We start from the raw sequence: 25,490 nt of genomic DNA on the forward strand, positions 1-25,490 counted from the left end.
GATGTAGTCTCTCCTCCTCCTCCTCCTCAGTTTGATGTAGCCTCTCCTCCTCCTCCTTCTCTTCCTCCTCCTCATCTTCCTCCTCCTCCTCCACCTCAGTTTGATGTAGTCTCTCCTCCTCTTCAGTTTGATGTAGTCTCTCTTCCTCCTCCTCCTCCTCAGTTTGATGTAGTCTCTCTTCCTCCTCCTCCTCCTCAGTTTGATGTATTTTCTCCTCCTCCTCCTCAGCTTGATGTAGTCTCTCCTCCTCCTCCTCCTCAGTTTGATGTAGCCTCTCCTCCTCCTCCTTCTCTTCCTCCTCCTCATCTTCCTTCTCCTCCTCCACCTCAGTTTGATGTAGTCTCTCCTCCTCTTCAGTTTGATGTAATCTCTCCTCCTCCTCCTCCTCCTCAGTTTGATGTATTTTCTCCTCCTCCTCCTCCTCAGTTTGATGTAGTCTCTCCTCCTCCTCCACCTCCTCAGTTTGATGTAGCCTCTCCTCCTCCTCCTTCTCTTCCTCCTCCTCATCTTCCTTCTCCTCCTCCTCCTCAGTCTGATGTAGTCTCTCCTCCTCCTCAGTTTGATGTAGTCTCTCCTCCTCCTCCTCAATTTGATGTAGTCTCTCCTCCTCCTCCTCAGTCTGATGTAGTCTCTCCTCCTCCTCAGTCTGATGTAGTCTCTCCTCCTCCTCCTCCTCAGTCTGATGTAGTCTCTCCTCCTCCTCCTCCTTAGTTTGATGTAATCTCTCCTCCTCCTCCTCAGGGTCAGTATTCGTACCTCCATCAGTGTGTGCGAGATGTTTTCAGAGCGAGGAAGCTGCGCAGTGAGCAGGAGCTCTTCCTTTGTCCCATCTACGAAAATGTGAACTTAAATTCTCAGAACTACAACTCCCAGAACTACAACTCCCAGAGAGGTGAGTGTTAAAAGTCCAGCTGGAGGTTACACAGACACATTGGGAATAAGTGATAATCGGATGTCTTGATCTTTGTTTTCAGAGATGCTGTGCAGCCGGCGGTAAAGATTGTATTGATGAATGCAGGAAACGTTGAGTTTTATTTTTATACTAATGTTTATATTTCAAATCTCACATATTCTATAAAGAGACAAACTTTAGGATTATTTATACAACTGACAGGACTGTACATAAAATATATATTTCTCTGTGTTTGGATTTCACGTCATGTAACAGACGCTTCTAATTTATGTTTTTATAATAAGTTTAAAATATATTCAGACAGCTTCTGTAACTGCTGCAGGTTGCACAGGATGATGATGATGATGCGAGGTGTATTTTCATGCTTCAGGGTGTTTCAGGTGTTTTAGTATAAATCTATTTTAGAAAATGATTTGTCAGTTATTTTGTAGCTGTTAGTCAGGAGAGAAGAAAGACCCGATATTATGAGTTGTAAAGTAAAGAGACTTAAACATGTAAACCCAGGGTTAAAACACTGGAAGTTCCCTTTGTGGGCTCAGATATTCTCGCTTTTGAACCAGTTGCGTCCTGAACGTAAATGTTCACATACTTGTCGATGTACAATGTGTGTTACTGGAGGATTCCTCTAGAGGGAGCGCCACATAAATCAGACGCCGTAAAACACTGAAATAGAGACGATCTGTTGGCAGATGTTTTAGCACACGTTGTTTGTTTGTTGCTAAGCAACAGCAATGACACATTGATGTGTATTAATATTTATTATTTTATACGGTGGCTGGGAAGGCCAAAACACTTTTACAAAGCTTGAGACTAATTTACATTTTGGCAAACACATTTACAAGATGCAGAACACTTTTAACTGTCGAACTTCTAGTCGTTTTGTTTTCTGAAATGTAAATTGTCTCAAATGTTTCAGAAGTGTTTCACACTTAATTTAGTTTTGCCCTTCCCAGCTACCGTAACTTTAAGTTTGAATTGTGTAAACATGAGCTGATGTGTTTGTGTGTGTGTAGGTGTGTGTGTGTATGTGTGTGTGTGTGTGTTTGTGTTTGTGTGTGTGTGTGTGTGTGTGTGTGTGTGTGTGTGTGTGTGTGTGTGTGTGTGTGTGTGTGTGAGAGAGACATGAGATGTAGAAATATCTGATTATTCATCCATACTGCAGGCTGACCTGCTCCAACATGACTGTAAACTCACTGTACAGGAATGTCTGCTGACTTAATAATCAATAATCTGTGTTCTCTTTCAATAATCAACCTTCAGGTTTATTTGTCTGTTCTCTGTCTTCATGTTCGGCTCTGTGTTTGGACTCGTGATGACGCATATTTGTGGGTGTTTGAATAAAACAGTTAATTATGTATTTTCAGATGTCTCTGTTAGTCATTCATTATGGTTCCGCTGGGAGAGGCCCCGGCTATTCCAGACCGCACGGCCCGCGCATGCGCAGAGCGGCGGGGCTCCAGCACATTGAGAGGCTGAACTCTCGGAAGTTTAGCTAAGTTGCAGAGATTTAGCCCGACAGGCTAGCAGCAGAAACGACGGTCCGAGCTGCAAAGTTGTTTTTTCAGGGTGGAAAAAGTGCCTTTGGACTGACGCCGTTATCACACAGTGAACCCCGGAGGACTACCGATGGATGTAAATCGTTTTTCTTGGTTTGAATCGCGCGAACAGGAGCGTTAGAGACGGTAGAAAGAAGTTGTGATTGTTTTTTTTTGGCGCTCTGGCGGCGCAGAGGAAAGATGGAGGCTCTGCGGGTGTAGCAGCGGGCTAACGCTAGCCGCAGTTTACGGACTCATCTGAGCTGCTTCACCGCGGGGTGGATGTCCGGAAGGTGGAGGCTTTAATCCATCACAGTGACGGTGTTCAGTAAGTATGGATCTCTGTAATATCACCCGATGTGTTAGAGCTCACAGACGGAGTGCGCTGTGGGCTCTAACTGAGAGTTAGCCTCGGAGCTAATTAGTTAGCTGAAATCAGTGTTAGCTCAGTGCTAACTAGCTGCCATTACACACAGAGAGGAGGAAAGTTAGAGTCCTCTGTGACTCACTCTGAGAAGAAGTTTATATCTAACTTTATTACTGACTCAGCAGTCTGTGCTAGTTAGGGCTGCTGAACCCTTAGTTAGTGTTTGTTTGTGCTGGTTAACTCTGAAACACAGCAACACTTTATCACATCTCAAACTGACTGATTGAAGGCTTGTTCACTTCTTTTCTGCTCATTAGGACGAGTTCAATTAAAGTCTGTAACAATAGAAAGTCTAAATAATGAACTGTCATAAACTCGTCAGTTTTCTGTCCTCTGATAGAAACAGTTGTTAAAGTGTTTGGTTGGTTATTTAAAGTGAATTCTAATGTTTAATATTTATGGGTTAGGGTTTTAATGTGTCTGAAGTTATTTTAAATGTACTTAAAAGGACAGTTTAAAGGTGCACTATGGAGGTTTGGTAGAGAAATGTGAAAGTTGGAGAAATGTACAGATAAAATGATCAGTGAGATGTTTTGGTGGGGGACCCGTTTTTCCTTTGAGTAAAGTTTGTGTATTTAGTTCAGAAAATATAGCAAATAATCTGTAAACTTCCACCAAATCTTCAAAGTGCTCCTTTTAATATGAAAGATAATTTATTGTGAGGTGTCCAAATGGTCAATACTTTTAATTTCTCAGGGGGTTACAGAGCGACGCAATCGGTTATTTTAATGGTCCATAGTGTCCAAGGCCAGTTTTTGGAGGTACTCTTTAAAGCATTGTTTCTTAACTGGGGGGTCTGGACCCAGAAGTGGGTCGCAGAGCCATTTTCAGTGGGTTGCTAAAGTGTGCCTGGAAAAAATATTGTCAAAAAAGTCTGTGAAGCGCTTTTCCAAAATGTTTGTTTGGTTTCTTCGTTCTCTCACGTGTTGCACCGTCTGAGGTCCATCTGCACTATTTCACATTGAACAAATCTGTCGCGACTTTTCATGAAGGAGCTGGCGGTGCATCCTGAAGCTAGATCGGTTGGGAACCACTGCGTTAGAGGTCTTGAGAACTCTTTTGGAGGTCCCGATCAGTGACCATCTTGTCCTTATTATCTTTTCAACTTAAACATTTGTACGTCTAAATCTACAGAATCGAAGAACGATTTCTCAAAGATATCGGCGGATATATCAGTATCTGACTTTTTCCCTCGCCAATATCGATGTTGGTCACATAAATTCTATATTGTATCGACCGGCTGACAGTGACCACATATTGTTCTCTCCTGACCCTCAGATGTGCATTAACTACATTTTATAAACTCATGTAATAAATATATCAGTTAAACTATTTCTGTCACCTGTGAGACTAACAGTTAAGGAAGTTTTACTGTTTGGTATCCTGACAGCTCTAATCCACTTTGAATAAATAAATCTTGTAATATCTGCGCATATCTGAGATAAAAGTAGCTGATCCCGATAGCTGTTGTTCTTTAAGTCCCATGGACTAGGAGCTCTTAGTACCTCTAAACGTCAGATGGTTCCCGGTTCTCAGAGGTTCAGTTTGCAGGATTATATTTTCCCCACAGAAGGTTGTCAAAGTTTCTGAAACTTTAATACTCTTTGACGTGTGTAATCTAAAACCATACAGTCTGTTATTTTTATGATTAATAGTGTCAAAAAGGTCTGAAGATTTTAAAGAACATCATCTATTTCAAGAGACTGTGTGGAGGAGAGGAATGAAGCTCTCTTACACACCCAGCTTTTTACTGCTTCATTTTTAATTGGCCACCTGAACACAGAGTTTTAAAGGTCACATATTCTCCTCCTCTTCAACCAGTGTAAATAAGTCTCAGAGCTCCTGAAAACATGTGTGAAGTTTCTTGTTATAAATCCACTCTGATCCTGTATTTAATCATGTCTATAAACTTCTCTATATCAGCACTGCTCAGAACAGACTGTTTCTGTGTCTGTACCTTTAAATGTAATTGAGCTGTGTCTGACCACACCCCCTCTATGTCCTTTTGTTTACGGTGAGAAGGCAGACTCAGAGGGTAGAACAAACACCTAGCTGTGGGAGTGTCACCCACCTGGGGGAGGGGTTACTGCCCTTTGTGATGTCATGAAGGGAAAATCTCCAAATGGCCTGTTTGAACACACATTTTCTGAAAAGTAGAGTAGGCAGAAGACGGAGAGGATGGACTTTTGTCATCATTGGGGGGTTTGTAGACGGACTAGGGACACATATTAGTGTTAGAGGAACATGGTGAAATGGATTTTACAGAATATGTGGCCTTTAAGAGTCAAACATGTAACTTATGCATTGACTTGAGACTCAAACAGAACCTTAGAAATGTTGCATCTCCGACCTGTGGATTCAAGTGGATCACCCCTGTTCTCTCCAAATCAGTCTTTGATTTGACTTTGAGAGGCAGAAACCTGGAGCGGAACCAGACTCATGAAAGAGACAAACAGAGCAACAACAATGACTAAGACAGAAAGCTACAGTAATAATGGTAAACGTATGTGTAGTACTATTAGTTTGTAAACAGGAGGAAGAAAATGTCTGACCTTTGTATGTCTGTGTGTGTGTGTGTGTGTGTGTGTGTGTGTGTGTGCGCGCCCGCGCAGAGCTGCTCTTCATGTTCACAGAATCTCTAAAGAAGCATGAGAGTCCGTCAGGCTCTGAGGATGGGAGCAGGGCTACTGGAGGCAGGATCTAGGTAAGACACACACACCTCACTCAGACGTGTGTCTATGAATATGTGTGCAGAGGTGACTCCAGCTGTGTGTGTGTGTTTCAGACATCAGATGGTGCTGTGAAGAAGCCATGGGTAGCTGTTTAAGCTGTCCAGAGAAAGAGTCAATCCCAGATAATCATCAGAGCAAGTTTAAGGTCTGTGTGTGTCCGTCCGTCCGTCCGTCCATGTGTGTAACCATGTGTGTAACCGTGTGTGTATGCCACCTGTGCAGGTGATCAACGTGGACGACGATGGGAACGAGTTGGGTTCAGGTGTGATGGAGCTGACCGACGCTGAGCTCGTCCTCCACACACATCGCCGCGACGATGTCAGGTGGCCTTACCTGTGCCTGCGTCGCTATGGATACGACTCAAACCTTTTCTCGTTTGAGAGCGGCCGCCGCTGCCAGACAGGACAAGGTACACACAAACATGTACACACACGGTTTATGATTGTGTTTTTCTCTCCTCATTTTGTTAAAGAAAACAAAAACTCTGGTTATTAAAGGTGAACTTTATTCTTAAATTGAGTGTGTGTCTGTCAGGTATTTTTGCCTTTAAGTGTCCTCGGGCTGAGGAGATCTTCAACATGCTGCAGGAGGTGATGCACAGTCACAGCATCAGTGTAGTGGAGGAGGCGGTGATGGAGCCAGGACACCAACTCGCACCTGCAGGTAAATACACACACACAACACACACACCTGCAGGTAAATACACACACACACACACACACACACACACACACACACACACACACACACACACACACACACACACACACACACACACACACACACACACGCACCTGCAGGTACACACACACACCTGCAGCTAAACACACACACACCTGCAGGAAAGTACACACCCAACACACACCTGCTAGTAGCAGCGCTGCGTCTGACTTGTGTAGCATGAACAGTAACGGTGATAACAGATCAGAGTAAACATAATATCATCACACTAACCTGACTGTGTGTGTGTGTGTGTAGTTGTGGGGTACTCTGTGCCCTCTCTTCCTAACGGGGTGAGCAGGATCCCGTCTGTGGGGGAGGCTCCATCTCATCCCTCCACCCGTCACCCGTCGGTGGCCAGCACCCGCCTCCCTTCTGTGGGGGAGGAGTCGACTCACCCCCTGCTGGTGACCGAGGATGCGGTAAGAGATCAACTTCCTGTTTGACTGTAAATACTGATGATGTCATGATGACACATTGACGATGTCTCCTCCTGCAGGTGCACACCTATGTGAACACCACGGGGCTCCTGGAGGAGCAGCCCAGTCCTCTGACTGTCACCACCCCCCTGGAGAGCCCCACCTCCCCCCAGTCTCAGTGTCCTCCAACCCCCCCGCCTCCCCCAAGGGTCCGCAGCGAACCGCCACCCCCACCTCCTCAGGTGGAGCCGCAGGTGCTGCTGGAGCCGCAGGGCGTGCGCTTCGTGTTGGGCCCCACCCCCGTACAGAGGCAGCTGATGGAGAAGGAGAAGAGGAAGCAGGAGACGCAGGGGGAGGAGCCTCAAGAAACTAACGGCCCTCCTGAAACCCCTGCCGAGCCGGAGCCCGCCCCCCCGCTCTCCAATGGCTCCTCCTCCTCCTCTTCAGTTCCATCCTCAGCTCCTCGTCGCCACCGCCCGCCCCCCCTCACCCCTGACCTGCAGAATGTCAACAACTCGGCGCAGCGCCGCACTGCCCTGCTGGACTATGAGAACTTGCCTGCGCTGCCACCCGTGTGGGAGGCCAGGAAGCCGAGTGGAGAGGAGGAGGAGCCTGTCTGTGGCGGTCTTAGGACGCCGTCGTTAAATGGCTACAACCACCATGGCGTTCTGCACCACTCTTACTCCCACCCGCTGTCCGCCACGCTCGAGGCCTCGCACAACTACGTCAATACGGAGAACGTGACAGCACCTCTCAGTGCCCATCGGCCTGACACTGCCCGCCGCCGCACTGAAGGCCCTACCATTTTTAACTTTGACTTTCGGCGGCCGCCGCTGCCTGGACACCCCGAGCCGCCCAAAACTCTGAACTACATCGAGGTAGAGATGGAGCAGGGCGGCGGGAACAAGGGAGCCTCGGACGGAAGTAACCCCCACACGCCACGCACCCCCACCTCCCCGCTTCCCCCAACCACGCCCACCCGCCGCACCGAGCTGTACGCCCTCATCGACATTGAACGCACTGCCGCCATGTCCAACCTGCAGAGGGCACGGCCGCGTGATGATGGCACGTCACGCAAGACTCGACACAACAGCACGGAGCTGCCCACCAAAAGCACTGCGTGACCCCGCCCCCTAGCACCGCCACTTCCTGTTACCTCCTGGAGGGCGCCTGACGGAGCGTGTTTATATTTAGACTTCCTGTGAGCGCACCTGTGCAGGTACGCTCTCAGACGGTACTTATAGCAGATTATTGGACGCTGGTAATGTGACAGCGGTGATGATGTCACAGACTTCTCTTCCTTATATGGTCAGATCAGTATTACTGAAGCATTCCATTTATTCTATGTTCACTTCCTGCTGCTGTACTGAGCGCGCTCAGTGTGTACAGTAGATCGCCACAATAAAAGTTTCTCTGTTTTTATTTCTACTCTGTGCACACACCTGTCCTGTCCACGATGACATCACTGCTCAGGGGCAGGAGCCACGCTCTGCACATGTGCAGATTGCAGCTACTTCCTGTCTTTAGATATAAATAAAAAATAATGAATGAATAATTAATGATTGAATCAAAACAATCTGGAGGGAGAGTCAGATTTATTTTATTCATGCAGGAAAATTAAAAACATTTGACTTTATTAACGGCTCAATAAACAGGAAGGAGCTGCGTCTCTTCCTGTTTGCTGATGAAAACCAAAGATGACCTGATTGGCTGGGTTCAGAGGTAAAGGTCAGTGTTAAATATAAACGGGTATAACGGCGAGGCTCTGGGTTACATGGGGGAGTGCTGACTCAGCATTCACAGAGTGGTTTAAAGCTTTCAGTCACGTGACCAGCACTGAGGGCTCGGGGTCAAAAAGAGGTTAGGAAAGTGGCGCCCACCATCGCAAACACTAGCTGCAGCACAGGCTTTAAATGTAACATCTCTAGACAACCTTTACATCACCTGACAACCAGAATAAAACGGATATGACAAACAAGAGTTTTGTGACCCTTGTACATCACACGGCACACTTTCAACCAAGTCCTTTCTGGTGTTACGGTTTAAAGAGTGACCATGTTATATGGTGATGTTCAGCCAAATGGGTCTGGGTTTAGCTTTTCATTAAAGACTTATCTAATAAGTGTTTTTGACATGATGATACAAAGAGCCGTCTGTTAGGACACTTTCAGTCACGTTTGTCTGAAGTCGCCAGGTAATACTGTCACACTTTTAACCGGAACACAACACCATGCTGACATTCAGAGGAGACACCGCTGCAAGGTGAAGTCTATCAGCACACTGTACGGGGGGCGAATGTTTTGATTTAATGAATGATAAGAGTTATTCACAATAAGGCGTGGAGCTGACCTGATTGACAGGCGGGCGCGGTGTAACGGTTTGTCAGGAGGTTTAAAACCCGCCTCAGCTCCAACTTTCAGCCTGTCGATGGGTTGACTGAAAGTTAGGCTGACACAGCGTTTCCAGCATGGAGGCTGCCATTGATGGGACTCCAACGCCCCCTGCAGTAACAGACAGGTGACGTCAGTCTGCGGTGGCGTGCAGCATTAGAGCCTTTGTGTCTGCCAGGTGGGCGATCCCATAAGCGTGTGACGTCACGTGATACTTTGTTAGACTCCACACAGTGAAACGTTCAGCGATGCATCATGTTAACATTGGTGTCAGCAGATCGATATATAATGTGACGTGTAGTGAAGTGTGGGGTTAATGCTGACAGGAAGTCAGCTCTCGGCTGATTCAGAGGTTTTTATTGGTCAGAGGAAGTCACCTGTGGGACAAACTGGTTTCCATTCCACTTTATTAGAAACATCCCTTCACAACACCAGAATATAAAACTCCTGCAAAGTGACATATCAACACCCGTTTATTACCACGGCAACACAAACAGAAGTCCTGGACACCCGAAGGTGTGAACTTAATGACCAACCTGCACATGATGATGATTAACCTCTAATGATCCTGGCTCTGTGTGTGTGTGCAGCTGTGCGTGTAGTTGTGCGTGTGAACCTTGAGAGAGTCTTGGTCCAGTGTGTCACCAGCTCAGGTCATTCCAGCGTGGGCAGCAGTTACACCTTAAATGTGACATCCTCCATACAGTCTGGTTGTCATGGTGATGATCTTATAAACAATGTGATAACTTGGAGGAGAAGAGGGAGCCCAGATCATTTCATCCCTCCAATCAAAGAGGACTGTTAAGTGACCTGTTGTAGTTTCAGATCTCACCACTAGATGTCCCTGTTATTGTTCACCAGCTGTGAAGGCTGTCGGCTTTAGTTCCCCCTCATGACGCTTTGACAGACCCTACAAACATCACAGTTTGTGTTTGTGAATGAGTAAACAGAAGTTCTCCAGGTAGATAAATCTTGTCTCTTGAAATCAGGATCTGATGTTTACATGAAGAAACACAGAAACTTGAAAACCCGATCAAAACCAGGAGATTCATGTCAACATACGAGAAGAAACACGGGGACCCTGCAGGAAGAGAAATGCTGCTCTCTCATTGGTCACATCCAGTTCATACCTCATTTCTTATGATGTTTAGGTTAGTTTGGACGTCACGCTCTGCTAGTTGAGATGAACCTTACATCTCCGTGGTAACAAATAATGACACGACTTCAGTTCCAGACTGACATCGTTTACACGTCCAGTTTAGACACTGCGTCTGACGCAGGAAACCTTCCTGCAGTTTAGCGTTCAGTACTGCAGGATAGTGAGCAGGTTGTAGGTGATGGTGTCCCTGATGACCTCGGCGGTGCAGTACGTGTCTCCCTCGTACGGCTCCGTGTCCGGTTGTCTCAGACTCATCACAGTTGGATTGGCGTCGGCGTTCCACTCGGGCAGGAAACAGTCCCCCAGCTGTTCACACATGTTGTGCAGGACGCAGCACGCAGCCACTACGCGCGGCATCATGGACACGTCGATGTCGGTCTTCTTCAGCAGACACCTCCAACGCCCTTTCAGACGCATGAAGGCGGTGTCGACCACGGAGCGGGCGGAGCTGAGGGTGTAGGTGAAGCGGCGCTGTTCAGGAGACAGCTGATGGTGTTGGCTGTATCCTTTCATCAACCACGGCTTCAGAGGGAACGACTCGTCTCCGATCAGATGGACGGGGATCTCCACGCCGTCTGACATGATGGATTTCTGAAAGAGAGACGACACATTAAACAGACTGTAACGTCTGCAGCAGGTAAACAGACTGTAACGTCTGCAGCAGGTAAACAGACTGTAACGTCTGCAGCAGGTAAACAGACTGTAACGTCTGCAGCAGGTAAACAGACTGTAACGCCTGCAGCAGGTAAACAGGCTGTAACGTCTGCAGCAGGTAAACAGGCTGTAACGTCTGCAGCAGGTAAACAGACTGTAACGTCTGCAGCAGGTAAACAGACTGTAACGTCTGCAGCAGGTAAACAGACTGTAACATCTACAGCAGGTAAACAGGCTGTAACGTCTGCAGCAGGTAAACAGACTGTAACGTCTGCAGCAGGTAAACAGACTGTAACGTCTGCAGCAGGTAAACAGGCTGTAACATCTACAGCAGGTAAACAGACTGCAAAGACACTACAAAGCCCCCACCCCTGGACTCTCACCTCTCTGGGGAACAGGTACCCGTCAGGCCGGTCCTCTGCTTTCAGGAACAGGTCTGAGCTGGACAGAACCGAGGCCGTGCTGGTGCTGCCGGGCCAGCCGGCGTAAACGTCTGTGAACCTGCGGAGGACAGAATATAGAAGTTCAGAAGATAGTCTTCACGTAGATCCTTCTGTCGTTCAATATGGCATCTTTTTATGTTCGACTGAATTGTTGCCGATGAATGTGTACATTAAAACAGCGTGCAGGACTTGATGTCGTCTCTCCTGACCTGTCTGATGATATAAATGTCAGGGTGATACTAGAATTTTCCACGCCTCTAGAGTCCTGCTCACCGGGCGTCGTGGTCGACCACCGCCTGCAGGATGACCGAGTGCCAGCCGTTCTGGTTGTAGTAGTCGTCGGGGTTGTCCCTCGGGGCGGAGATGGGGATGTGAGTCCCGCCGATGATCCCGGCACACTGCGGGTAGCAGCGGTCTTTAAAGGCCCGGATGGTTTCGTCCAGCCTCTCACCTGAGGGCAGCGACACGTAACGCTCATACATGCGGTCCAGTATGGCGGCGGTGACCTGCCGGACTACGATACACACGGTGGCCACGCCCACACCTGCAGTAAGATAATCAACATGTGAGAAAAAAGAACCCCTCTCTGGGATTTAGATCAAACTGACTCCTCATTAGTGAGAAAGGTTAATAAAGATCTCCCGTGCAGAACGACCTTCAGATATTTACAATCCCCACATTACGGGTCGCCATCTTCATGTTCCAGACGTAAAGTCATGTTTTTAATATCAAATACAGAAAAAAAGAGTAAGCAGACGCCTGCACGCCATCTCTTGTTATTAAATTCACTGGCCACAGAAACGCTGAAAAGGTGGACAATCGTTTTAAATAATCGGATCCCGAATACGTACCGAACATTTGGGCGATGGTTCGGTACTCCCCGGATCGGGAGAACCACCACAGGGCGATGGCCAGCCTCCGGTCCGGTTCGATGGGCGCGCGGAAATTCGTCCTGCGTCGTTTGATGGCGGGACCGACCTCTTCGAGCAGGAAGTCAAACGTCGCTCTCGAGATCCGAAACTGCGCCTTCCATTCCTCCTCGTCGAAGTGCTGCGCCCCGGCCCACAGGTTCTGCGCCGGGCTCCGGTTAATGACCCACACGGGTCTCCTGGTGACCGTGATGAGGCTAAGGATCCCGGCCATGGAGGAGAGCAGGAACGCCCTCCTCCTCCGCAGGTACTGTCTCCTCCGCCGGTCTCTCTCCACCATCTCGCGGAGCCTCCTCCGCCTCAGCAGGGCCGTCTGGAGCCGGTACAGCTCGGCCACCTGAGCCCCGAGGTCCGGAGGAACATCCAGGGAGAGCAAGGAGCTCAGCAGAGCCGCTATGAGGGACCCACTGTCCGCCATGTTAAACTGTTTGCACACAAGCGGGACGGCGCGGGATTATGACGTCACGTCAAGCTGATGAAAACAAACAGTTCTCTGAAGAATGTAAACAGTCATTTTGAGCTTCTTGGGAGGAAAGTTTTTTTTGTCCTCTTGAGTTTAAATGTGACTGTCAGAAGAAAATATTTTCTTATAAATTTAATTTTATTTATAAAGTTCGACATTCACAATAAAGCTCTTATCTTTCAGAAAGACAGATTTATACATTAAAACAATTACTTCATCCAAAAACTCAAAAGCTTTCTAAACTAAACTTCTGCTCCACAAGTTCAACGTTTAAAAAAAAAAACTTTGTCGTAAATGTAATCCAAACTAAAACGTGCTTTCAGTTCTAAAGTCTGAATGTTGTAACAACAATAAACAGCGTGGATGGTAGGAAGAAGTGTGAATATCTCTGTTAGGAGTTATACTTTAACTAAAGATGTACAATATGTGAATGAATCAAAAGCATCTTAACATCAACTAAACATCTTGTTTAAGAAGAATAAGTCAGCAAGTCGGGCTCCTCATTCTTTGCAGAGTTTCTGAAAAGTCACAATTCAGTATGGAGACTTTTCAGTAGACAGAACCCTCGTGGTCGTTCTGAACTCTCGCGGTCGTTCAGTAGACTGAACCCTCATGGTCGTTCAGTAGACTGAACCCTCGTGGTTGTTCTGAACCCTCGTGGTCGTTCTGAACCCTCGTGGTCATTCAGTAGACTGAACCCTTGTGGTCATTCTGAACCCTCGTGGTCATTCAGTAGACTGAACCCTTGTGGTCTTACAGTAGACTGAACCCTTGTGGTTTTACAGTAGACTGAACCCTCGTGGTCATTCTGAACCCTCGTGGTCATTCAGTAGACTGAACCCTCGTGGTCATTCTGAACCCTCGTGGTCATTCAGTAGACTGAACCCTTGTGGTCTTACAGTAGACTGAACCCTTGTGGTTTTACAGTAGACTGAACCCTCGTGGTCATTCTGAACCCTTGTGGTCTTACAGTAGACTGAACCCTCGTGGTCATTCTGAACCCTCATGGTCTTACAGTAGACTGAACCCTCGTGGTCATTCAGTAGACTGAACCCTTGTGGTCTTACAGTAGACTGAACCCTCGTGGTCTTACAGTAGACTGAACCCTCGTGGTCTTACAGTAGACTGAACCCTCGTGGTCTTACAGTAGACTGAACCCTCGTGGTCATTCAGTAGACTGAACCCTCGTGGTCTTACAGTAGACTGAACCCTCATGGTCTTACAGTAGACTGAACCCTCGTGGTCATTCAGTAGACTGAACCCTCGTGGTCTTACAGTAGACTGAACCCTTGTGGTCTTACAGTAGACTGAACCCTCGTGGTCTTACAGTAGACTGAACCCTTGTGGTCATTCAGTAGACTGAACCCTCATGGTCTTACAGTAGACTGAACCCTCGTGGTCATTCAGTAGACTGAACCCTCATGGTCATTCTGTAGACTGAACCCTCGTGGTCTTACAGTAGACTGAACCCTTGTGGTCATTCAGTAGACTGAACCCTCATGGTCATTCTGTAGACTGAACACTTGTGGTCATTCTGAACCCTCGTAGTCGTTCAGTAGACTGAACCTCGTGGTTGTTTAGTAGACTGAAGGTGAGTGAGAGTTTCTGGGGGAGGGGCCTAGTTTGAATGATGTGTTTACATTTCTAATGACTCCGACTTTAAAGTAAACATGAATATATTATAAATATACAAACATAATTAAGTCTAAGAGTATTATTATTTTTTTAATAAAAAGTGACGAACAGTATTCACTTATTTCAGATCTCATTTAAGATGTGAAACGAAATGAGCTACCTCAGTCTTCTTTCCTTTGAGCTTCCTGAGCTCTCTCTTCTCCGACTGCTTCGGTGTCTCACAGAGAAGGCGACAGAGAGGATTCACCTGCAGGGTGACACCTGTGTCTTTAAGTCGTACAGCTTCAGGGATCCAGCAGGGGGAGGTGTTGACAGCTCTGATCGGGGTTGACCTGCAGGAGTCTGACATCCTAAACACACTGAGCAGGCTGGAGCTCCCAGCATGCATCTGTGTGCCTCAAGTGGAGCGTTAAGGCCGGCCAGCTGCTATGGGGAGGCTCGGCCTGTAGGGGGCCCTCTTCCTCCGGGCTGCTGCAGCTCACAACACAGAGGCTCCAAACTACAGCTGTTCACAAACAAGAAGGGATGTCACAATGCATTGACTGTAGTAAGAGTTAAACAATATCACTCCCTGTTTCATTACTATGGCAACAAATATAAAAGTCCTAGACACCACATAAAGTCTCCCTGCAGCCATGAAAATGCCCCCACGTTACACAGAGGACCTGCTCATCCCTCAAACATCTACAAGAACTCCATCTCCAACCCCCCAGGACTAAGTTATACACAATGGGGGGATCAGGCACTCCATTCTGCTGCTCCACGGCTGTGGAACGCCCTCCCAGACCACCTGAGGGCGTCACACCCTGTTGAGAGTTTTACACAGTGCTTCCTGCACTCACTTGTTTTTTATAACTCATGTTTTTTAATGCTTCTGCTGCTCTTCTCTTTTAGACTCATGTCCTTTCTTGTGTTCTTCAGTCATGTTCTTTTGTTTGTTCTTTTTACAGTCTGTTTACCTGCTGCAGACGTTACAGTCTGTTTACCTGCTGCAGACGTTACAGTCTGTTTACCTGCTGCAGACGTTACAGTCTGTTTACCTGCTGCAGACGTTACAGTCTGTTTACCTGCTGCAGACGTTACAGTCTGTTTACCTGTCTACAGATAAAAACAGTCATTAACCTTACATCCTGTAGTTGTTTGTTGGAGGTTGTTTTCCTCTGATCTTAAAGGTTAGCGGTGGCTGCGCTGACAGGAGCAGCTTCCTGCGGCGTGATATTCAACATGAAGGGTCACTGGAGGAATGGCACCATCTGTCTCACAGCTTCAGCCAAACGTTGAGCGGCCTGCGGGAGGAGAGTCAGTCCGCGTACATGTGTTCACACCTCCACGCCGACACGCTGCACGCCGTAAACTCAGAGGAGGTTTCACTTTATTATTCTTCACACGGCGGGGGAACACGAGAGTAAGGCTGTGAAGAGTTTGAATATATTGTAGTGTTGTAGTCAGTCGTCTCAAGACCACTTTCTGAAGGTCTCGGTCTCAGATGGTCTCGGTCTCTTAGAGGTCATTAGAATCCTTCCTCTCTTTAGAGTCTAAGAGGAGACCGGTCTCTGCCACTATGAGGTCTGTGCTGGACTATGATGATGGTCTAAACGAACACGCCTTGTCTTAAAGCGTCTGTTGTCTGCACGTGTCGGATGATCTTGACTTAAACACGGACGTCTTCTTCTTTGAAGTCGATCTCAGCTCTGCTTCCTTCATGAACTCTGTCTTCCATCAGTCAGACCAGAACAGGGACTTATCATCTTCAGTACCAGGAACCTTTTCTTACCGTCTGGTTCAAAAGTCAGAATCCCAGAAATAGCTGAGACTTAACGAGCTGCTCTGATTGGATGATTTAAAGAAGAGGTTAAACGACACTGAGACACATCTGGCTGCAGATGTTCTCCTGATGTGTTTGTGGACGAGCTTCACAAACATTTGATGTTTAGATTTGTTGTTTGTGTGAAACTCTGAATGAGCTGCTCTCTGACTCGACCAGGACACTCTGAGAAAACATTTTAAATCTCAGTGAGTTTCTGTCCCGATTAAAAAAAAGAAAAACTATTTGAAATGATAGAAAGGAGCTGTTGATAATGAAAGCAGTTAAATAATCACAATGAAGTGTACCCGTGTCTGTAACAGACCGAGGACTCATGAACAGCTGATGGTCGTTTGTGGGTTGATGTGTGTGTGTGTGTGTGTGTGTGTGTGTGTGTTTGTGACAGTAGGGGGCGCTCTGAACACACTAACTGATCTTCCTCGTGATGCAGCGGTTAGCGAGGAGGAGGTTCCTGGTTTGATCAAATAAACGGCATCTTTAAAAGTCTTCACCACGTGTTTATCTGTTTATTGTTTATTTATTAAAGGTAAACAATAACAATTATCATCATGTCTGTAATCACACGATGGATAAATGTTTATGATGAGGAGACGCTGAAGTTTAAAACATGGAGGTATTTCAATGATTCTTTCTCACTCACCGTCTTTTATTCATTTATTCATTTATTTAGTTATTCGGGAGTCACTGACTCAATGTTAAGGATGTTTGAGGATTCAGTGAACACACAAAGAGAGAAACAGGAAGTGAACTTTTTAAAGAACAAACGGAACAGAAGACACCTCTGGAGGAGGAGGAGGAGCTGGAGGAGGAGCTGCAGGAGACGTATGCTGCTCCACATGAGGACCAGCTGCTGATGGAGGAAGGGGGGGGGGGGGGGGGGGGTAGAGGGGGAGGAGGAGGAGGAGTGGGATTGATGGAGGAGAAGGAGCCAGATACTGATGGAAGAGGAGAAGACCGATGGAGAAGGGGGAGGAAGAGAGGCTGATAAAGGTGACTGAGAGGAGATGGTAATGGAGCTGATGAAGGAGGATGCAGTCTGATGCAAATGGGGGTCACTTTCTAGGAGGAGGATGAGGAGCTAGAGGAGGAGGAGGAGGAGGAGGAGTACGAGGAGTACGAGGATGTAGACAGGTGGCACTGTGCAGCAGGAGGATGAAGGCCGGAGGCTCTGTGCAGGAGTGTTGAGTGACATCACAGTCAGACGTGGTCCTCGGAGGTTGACGGCCCGCTGCTCTCCAACATGCTGCAGGATGTCTGACAGCTGTTAGCTCTGTTGGCTTTGTTAGCACTGTTAGCTTTGTTAGCTCTATTAGCTTTCTTAGCAATGTTAGCTCTATTAGCTTTGTTAGCTCTGTTAGCGCTGTTAGCTCACAGGAACATAAACCTGTACGGGGGGATCAGTGATGGTAAATTGAGACGAAAATGAGTTTAAATATGTCTGCAGCTCAGAAAATAAATATCTCGTCTCCACAGAAGTTCAGATGCTTGAAATAAAAGTAAACAATGAGTTAAATCAAAGTATTTATTATCCAAACCAGAAAAAGAGTAGAAAATGTGTTTTTTTATCCTGAATCTGGATGTTTAAACTTTAAACATTAAAACAAAAAAAGATAAAATAACTGTGCCTGATTATTTCTTTTATTGGAAACATGACACTCCTGAAAAGTTGTCTTTGAACAGTTTCGACAGTTTGCTGGAGTTTACCTGCATGGATTGATTCCTCTCCTGCACACCTGCCTAAACCGACGTACTCTTTTCTATTTGTGGACAATTTAGAACAGATGTTTTTAGTCACGCAAGTAATGCTAGAGCAGGCTCACAAATTGTTACTCATATAGTGTTCACTGGGGCACGATGGGCTATCACAGCGTGATCAGCTGCTCCCGATACATTGGATTTTTTTCATGCTTTGTATTTTGTTCGTACAACTGCACACACTCACACAGTGAGAGCAGAGCCACACGATGATTCCCTGCTTCCTGATTGTGTCTGCAATGACTGACAGACCATGTCTGAAATCTCCATGACAACAGCAGGCATGTCTGTTTGATGTGTCTTACCCCTCCAACCATGAGAAACGTTGGAAGGAAATATGTGCAGACGTCCAGCTGCTGATTTAGTGATTTAGCTGCGAGTTAGCTTGTGTTTGTTAGTCATGCAGCGTGACCTCATTGTCACAAACTTGCTAATCATGAGGCAACTTCTTCTACTGTGATGAACTTTGTGTATGTTAGCTTTCAGTGTTAGCATCCTGCTCTGATTCAGATTAGCTTCACACACACACATACACACAGAAACTGTGCAGGTTGTAATCCAGTGTGACTGTAATTTAATTTGACGGCAGCCTCACTGTTTGCTGCTCACTCTGCAGTCTGGATTAGCTAACTGCTAATGCTAACACAACATGGTTTAGCAGCAGGGATACTGAGGACTGGATTTTTGTTTCACTATGACCAACATCTCCCACTGATTGAATCCTGTTTTTATCGTCTCTGTGTTGAATCCGAGTCTGTAAGAAAATAAAGAAGGTAAATAAAGTTGTGCTAACATGCTAACACAAAGGTCTGTTTCTGCGCTGTGTCAGGACTGAAGACATCTTCCTTAGTTTCCAAGTCACACTAACCCTATTCAAGCTGACGTTTCAAGCCGGGATATTTCCACCCTGTGACATTTCGCCTTCAGTCTGAATGTCGTGGAGGCGTAACGGGGAATGTAGCGATCCCCCCTCTGTCCCGTCTTCAGAGGCATTACAGAGGAGAGACAGGATCAGCTGAGCCAGCGGGGGAGAGCAGCGCTGTGTGTGTGTGCATGTCTGACTGTGTGTGTATGTGAAGCTCCAGCTGAGCTCCGGCTTCTTCAATGCAGAAACACAATGTGACCTCACAGACTGCTTTAGCAATTTCACGCTGTAGTGGAATTAATATGAACGTACAAAGACGTGATGACAGTTGAGTTTAGTTAAGACACTTTTGCGAAAAAAAGCATTCTGATAAGGGCTTCTGTCTCGTTTAACGATGGTTCGATGGAGTTAAACATTCGGCACCCCCACACGGCTGTTTTGGACGCCCCTCGGTTTGTCAGATATGAGACCAGTTATCAGGTCAAACCAACAGGTGTTGCAGCGATGGAAGAGGGCAAGAGAAGTGGTTCAGATAGAAGTGATTGTACCCGACCTAAAAAGCCTCTGCATGTTTCTAATAAGCTCCACGAACAAAAACGTGCTCAAACTAGGATCAATATTGGAGATGCTTTTGAAAAATGGAGAGGTTAGAACGCAGAAAGGTTTACAGACTGATGCGGAGCTGGCTAAACACTGAACTCCAGAGGGGGGGGGGGGGGGGAAGACAGCTCTTTACAATGTTTAGAATTTGGATCTCTGGGTCTGAATGGCGAGCTCTCTCTGAGGCGTCTTTTAGAGAAACAGCAGCTGATCGGCTTTGTAATAATAAAACTATCATTTAATGATGCTTCATGTTTTGTGCAGAAATGCACTACAAAGATCTCATCAACATAGAAAACTCTAAAATGGATAATTTGTTTTTCTAAATAAAGTCAGAGGCCCCCAGGGGCCCGTCTTCTTTGTTTCTTAATATCCACAAACAGGAAGTGTTCTACGTGTTCGTCACACCTTTCTTCAGCTCGTGACCCCGTAGTTTACAGTCTCTGAGCGCCGCCTCGGCCCTCTGCAGCATTGCCTGCTGTAATCCGTTTAGATGAGAGCCGGGCGTGCTCAGGGGCCCCAGGGGCGCGTAACTGGAGTATCCAGGGAGGAAGGGGGAGGAGTAGTAGAGGTGTCGAGGCAGGGCGGGGCTGTGGTGGAACGGGGTCTGGGGTGTGCCCCCCCTGCTCTGTGAGGAGTCAGTACTTCCTTTGTTTTTGTCCGATGATGTGGCGATCTCCGCCAAGGACCACAGTTTAGGTTTGGGGGCCACGTTTGGCCCCTGGATGAAGCCACAGGAGAGATCTTTAGAGGGATCGGTCGATGTTCGCTCGGGCTCCAGCGCTCTCACCGACCCCAGGGGCCCAATGAGGGGAGCAGTGCCGGGGAGGGGGGGCAGCCTCCGCTCCCCAGAGTCTTTGCAGTCGGGATCAGTGAAGCCTCGCTCTGTTTCGCTGCTGCTGTCGTCTCTGAACGCCAACACACACGAGCCAGACACCGAGGGGGGGCCACGCAACACTGAGTGGGGAGGAGGAGAGGAGAGAGGTCAGCAGGGGGGAGGGACAACACACACACACACACACACACAAACACATACACACATACACACACACACACACATACACACACCACACATACACACACACACACCGACACACACAGAGGTAAACACACACACACAAACACACACACACACACACACACACACACACACACACACACACACGCACACACACACACACACACACACACACACACACACTTCATCATCAGTTATAGATAAATAAACAGATTATTTTCTGTTCCTCGTCTTCACCTCTCGCCTCTGCACGCCGCGCTCGTCTCTCCTGAGCTAACGAGCTCGCTCACATCTCTGCAAGTAAACGATGATTGGACGTTGATATTTAAATCCAGATGTTTAAAGTCTTTAAAACTTTCTGATGGATGAATCGTCTCAGTTTGTGTCTCTGACAAGTTTGAGGGTTTGCTTTATTGTTCTGACAGCTGATTAATATATTATATATATATATATATATATAATATATTATATATTAAAATATTAGAAGATTCATAAATAAAATAAATAAAATATTAATAATATAATTAAATATAATAACTATAATATAATAAATATTATTAAATATAATAAATAAAATAAAATAAATATAATAAATATAATATATAAAATAAATATAATAAATAAAATACATATATTAAATATTAGAAAATATTATTAGATGTTATGAAATTAAATATAAACTACCAACATTAAAAATCATCTTTGATGAAATGGAGAGAGAATCAGAATCTGAATAAGAAATAACACGAGGAGTCTGAGTGTTTGGAGAAATAAAGAGAGTTTAAAAATATAAAATAAATGTTTCATAAAGTGAGATGTGTTTCATCTGATTATTATTCATGCAGAACATTTTAAACAGATTCTCCCTGTTATCATCCATTTATTTTATTTTATTTTATTTTGAATAAAATGTTTTTAACAAATTAACAAATATTTGGATCTTTAATATTCTTAAGAAATATCTCCAGATCAGTTTGTCACTGGCGTCTGTCAGCGGGTTAGAATCCCAGGCGGCCTTGTCCCGGCAGCAGACGGAGCTCGCCCAACCTTCAGCGAGGTGATCGGGCACTACTACCACCCAGTCTCCACCATCGGACTGTGTCGTCCCCTAAAACCACCGCCGTCCTCATCATGCACGGTCTGCTCCGACCTCCACCTCAGCGGTGAGGAAGTGTGGACAACAGGAACGAGAGGAACACAAAGATGATTATTCTCCTGTCTCGTCCTTCACATTCTCCTTAACGAGTAACGTCTTTAACCCGCTCTTTGTAAAACGCCTCGAGGTTACACTTCTTATGAATCGGCACTTTAAAAATAATGATTGATGATTTTTTTTGCCTGTTTGTCTTCATGAGGCGCACAACATCACCGCCAGGCAATCAAGGCCGTGTTGTCTTTTTCTCCCCGTGAGAAAGCAGCAAGAGGCGTACGAACGCACGGCGAGCACACGACTCAAGAACAACACGAAGAAGTCGAAAGTCCAACGCACAATAAATAAACACAACAGATAAAAAAAAGACACAGACAGGGATTCTAACCATGAACCTCCCCGCCGTAAGGTGTTAACCCCTGCAGCCTTGAAATTATGCGTTCAAGTGAAACTCTTTCAGAGCGGCGTTCATACAAAGGTTCAGATTTCAGACGTGTCACAGAGAGCGAGCGCCTCAAATGTTACCGTGTGAACCAGAAGAGCGACGAGCCGGCTGTTAATGTTTCACGTCTTCCTCTTTTCTCTGCACAGCGTGACGGATCGTAACCACTCAAGCTTTATGTGTGAATATTCACGACACAGTAAACCACTGAAATCTTTTTTGTGGACTTTTCTTCTCGTACAAACGGCATGCTTACATGTTTTCTCCTTCCTGCAGCTTTTGGTTCTTTTTAAAAGCCAAAGTTGTGGATGGATTATCATGACCTCAGGCCGTGGACACAAACCGGCCTTGGACCCCCCCCCCCCCCACACACTAGCTGGGCCCTGGGTACTTGCAGGGCCCGGGCTACTTGATGGGCCCCGGGTACTTGCAGGGCCCTGGGTACTTGATGGGCCTGGGTACTTGCAGGGCCCTGGGTACTTGATGGGCCTGGGTACTTGCAGGGCCCTGGGTACTTGCAGGGCCTCTCTCTCTATCTCTCTCTCTCCCTCTCTCCCTCTCTCTCTTTCACTCTCTCTCTCACTCTCTCCGCGCTCACTCACCGGCCTCGCTCTTCGCCTCCGGCTCGTCATCGCCCGTCTTCATCAGCTCATCGTCTTCGTCATTCCGTTCCAGGTCGATGTTGTCCTCGTCCTCCTCGTCCTCGCTGCGGTTCCTCGGCGTCCACGTCATCTTGTTCTCCTTCTTCAGCCGGCGGCGGGCGTTGGCAAACCATGTGGACACCTGTGTCAGAGTCATCTTGGTGATAATGGCGAGCATGATCTTCTCGCCCTTGGTGGGGTACGGGTTCTTCCTGTGCTCATTGAGCCATGCCTTCAATGTGGCCGTGGCGTCCCGTGTGGCGTTCTTCCTGTAGGCGGGGTCTCCATACGGGTACGGTCCCAGGGCCCCAAACGGGTGGTAGTCCAAGGAGGCGGAGATCCCTGAGGACGGGTCGTAGGCCGGACTCTGTGGAGGGACACATCAGAGGATCAACAAATAATCTGAATTCATACCGGAAACTTATAAAAAAATATATATTAATATGAAATAAATTATAGCACTCACTCATGCACACACACACATGCGCGTACGCACACACTCACACACAAGTCAGTTGTTTCTGTCTTCAGCTTTGTGTGTGTGTGTGTCTGCGCGCTGGCGTGCGTGTATGTGATGCTGCTTTCTTGGCTGAGCTCCCCGCAAAGCGGAGTCTTAATCTTAATGGGACTAACGCGGTTAAATAAAGGTTTAATTAAAACACACAAACAGACAAACAACCTTTAGTTTGAAGGGAAACCAGGACGCTTATGTCACAAACATCCTGCCGTCAGCCCTGTTATCGTTTGAATCTTTATTTGATCAGATATGAATTCTAACATCACGTTTTCTCATTAAAAAATCAAAAATTCTAAAGCTTTTATTCTGAAAGAGTCAGCACGTTTCCCTCTCAGAGCTTCAGACCAAAGATTTGATTTTGTTCTGATTTTTAAATCTTGTCCCGGCTTGACCTCCTTGACCTCGTGGTGGGATTCTAACCTACAGCTTTCAGAGTCAAGTCAAGGACGCCACGAGTCGCTTTGATTATTTTGATTTTATTATTAAAGTTTTTTTTTATTGTCGAGAGAAATAAAACTCATTTTGATGAGTTCATTTTGACAGAAATAAATTTAATTTAAAATATTTGGATGAACATGTTCATAAAATAATAAAACATCAGAAGTTAATTTAATATTTATAATAATTAAAATCTAAAATATCTGCAGATTACTTAACGTAGGTCAGAGAGAACTTTAGTTTGAAACACTTTTATCTCTTTAATTAATTTAAATAAACTTTATTGTCAAACATAATTCAGCTTCTTGTAGTTTTGGCACTTTTACCCACGGAGCGTCTTTACGCACAAAAAGTGACGCTTTTTTTTTTTTTAATCCAAACTGAGATCAGCCCGGGAGCACCAACCTGGTCCGGTCCGGTCCGGTCCGATGTGGAAACTCACCATGAAGGAGTTGAGGGTGGCGGCGGCCCGCGGCTCTCCGCCGTACGGGAGGTGTGAGTTGAATCCGGGAGAGGAAGCTGATCCCGAGTACGGAGCGAAGGCAGAGCCCGAAGAGGAGCGGCCCAGCTCCTCCGTCCGCGGCCCGAGGAGGACCCCCGGACTGAAGGGGGAGTGCAGGGCCAGAGACACGGACGGCTGGAAGAGGAAACCCTGAGGATAAGACATGACGGGGCGCGGAGCCGGGACGTTTACGCACGGGCCAACTCACATCGGAGAGAGAGAAAGCGCGCGTCTCCCTGGGACGAAAAACAACCGGGACAAGTGAGGAGGAGGAAGAGGAGGAAGAAGAAGAAGAAGAAGGAGAAGAAGGAGGTGGAGGTGAAGGAGAGGAGGGAAGAGGAGGTCTAAACTCGGAGGAGCATCCAGGAGCATCGCAGGTGGAGGCTGAGCTCAGAGTGTGTGTCTCTGCTGCGAGTTTCCACCTCCGCTGCTGGACTGATCCGAGAGAGAGAGAGAGAGAGAGAGAGAGAGAGAGAGAGGGACAGCAGAGAGAGAGAGAGAGAGAGAGAGAGACAGAGAGAGAGAGAGGGACAGCAGAGAGAGAGAGAGAGAGAGGGGGAGAGAGGGAGAAAGAGAGAGAGGGAGAGCAGAGAGAGAGAGAGAGAGGGAGAGAGAGAGAGAGGGAGAGAGTGACTGAAGGAAGGGCCTAAAGAGAGAGTGAGAGAGACAGTCTCCACCTCCTGCACAGTGTAAATAGTCACTCTCATATTAAACATCTTTAGTAAGCCTGTTTGGTTTTAGTGACACATCAGACTCGAGCAGACATCTTTGAATAATAATAATAATTATTAACACATCAGAATCCTTTAAACATCAGTACTGATAAAAAAACCTGAAAATTACTCCACAGACCCGTCATGATGGACTTTTAGTTTAGTTTGTGTTGTTGTTGTTACTTCCTGTTTTATTGTGTAGTTCTAGTCTCACCTGTGTCCTTACGCTCACCTGTGTCTTTAGTCTCACCTGTGTCTTTAGTCTCACCTGTGTCATTAGTCTCACCTGTGTCATTAGTCTCACCTGTGTCTTTACTTTCACCTGTGTCTTTAGTCTCACCTGTGTCATTAGTCTCACCTGTGTCATTACTCTCACCTGTCTCTTTACTCTCACCTGTGTCTTTACTCTCACCTGTGTCTTTAGTCTCACCTGTGTCTTTAGTCTCACCTGTGTCATTACTCTCACCTGTGTCATTAGGTGTGCTTCGGCACGGTACACTTCATGCATGAGCACAAGCACAAGGTCACCAGTTCAAGTCCTGGTGTGGACCACGTCTCATTATTAATAAAAGGCAGCTCATATTTTTCAGCGTGCAGATTTAAAC

At 46.6% G+C, this 25,490-nt stretch overlaps 4 protein-coding genes across 4 annotated transcripts in view; 2 read left to right on the forward strand and 2 right to left on the reverse strand.

Annotated features, from left to right (window-relative positions):
* Positions 1-2,276, forward strand: part of LOC109998714 (protein tyrosine phosphatase receptor type B) — a 27,407-nt gene extending 25,131 nt beyond the window's left edge. The window contains exons 31-32 of the mRNA XM_065956773.1: positions 742-892; positions 975-2,276. Coding sequence (XP_065812845.1) covers positions 742-892; positions 975-997 — 174 coding nt within the window. The 3' untranslated portion in view covers positions 998-2,276. The remainder of the gene's footprint in view (positions 1-741; positions 893-974) is intronic.
* Positions 2,277-2,405: 129 nt separating this feature from the next.
* Positions 2,406-8,164, forward strand: LOC110006097 (fibroblast growth factor receptor substrate 2-like). Its single transcript, XM_020661325.3, has 7 exons — positions 2,406-2,776; positions 5,488-5,579; positions 5,661-5,752; positions 5,830-6,016; positions 6,142-6,270; positions 6,586-6,749; positions 6,827-8,164. Exons 3-7 carry the CDS (start codon positions 5,687-5,689, stop codon positions 7,868-7,870), a joined length of 1,590 nt encoding a protein of 529 aa, XP_020516981.3. The 5' UTR covers positions 2,406-2,776; positions 5,488-5,579; positions 5,661-5,686; the 3' UTR covers positions 7,871-8,164.
* A 1,362-nt stretch (positions 8,165-9,526) lies between these two features.
* LOC109998724 (uncharacterized) lies at positions 9,527-12,789 on the reverse strand. Its single transcript, XM_020653592.3, has 4 exons — positions 12,244-12,789; positions 11,666-11,936; positions 11,333-11,450; positions 9,527-10,886 (listed from the first exon to the last, which is right to left on the reverse strand). Exons 1-4 carry the CDS (start codon positions 12,737-12,739, stop codon positions 10,440-10,442), a joined length of 1,332 nt encoding a protein of 443 aa, XP_020509248.1. The 5' UTR covers positions 12,740-12,789; the 3' UTR covers positions 9,527-10,439.
* Positions 12,790-16,574: 3,785 nt separating this feature from the next.
* LOC109998727 (Iroquois homeobox protein 5a-like) lies at positions 16,575-24,638 on the reverse strand. Its single transcript, XM_065956774.1, has 3 exons — positions 24,113-24,638; positions 22,677-23,082; positions 16,575-20,421 (listed from the first exon to the last, which is right to left on the reverse strand). Exons 1-3 carry the CDS (start codon positions 24,335-24,337, stop codon positions 19,856-19,858), a joined length of 1,197 nt encoding a protein of 398 aa, XP_065812846.1. The 5' UTR covers positions 24,338-24,638; the 3' UTR covers positions 16,575-19,855.
* Between the last annotated feature and the right edge of the window lie 852 nt (positions 24,639-25,490).

This window comes from Labrus bergylta, chromosome 7 (genome assembly GCF_963930695.1).
Source record: "Labrus bergylta chromosome 7, fLabBer1.1, whole genome shotgun sequence".
Lineage (NCBI taxonomy): Eukaryota > Metazoa > Chordata > Actinopteri > Labriformes > Labridae > Labrus > Labrus bergylta.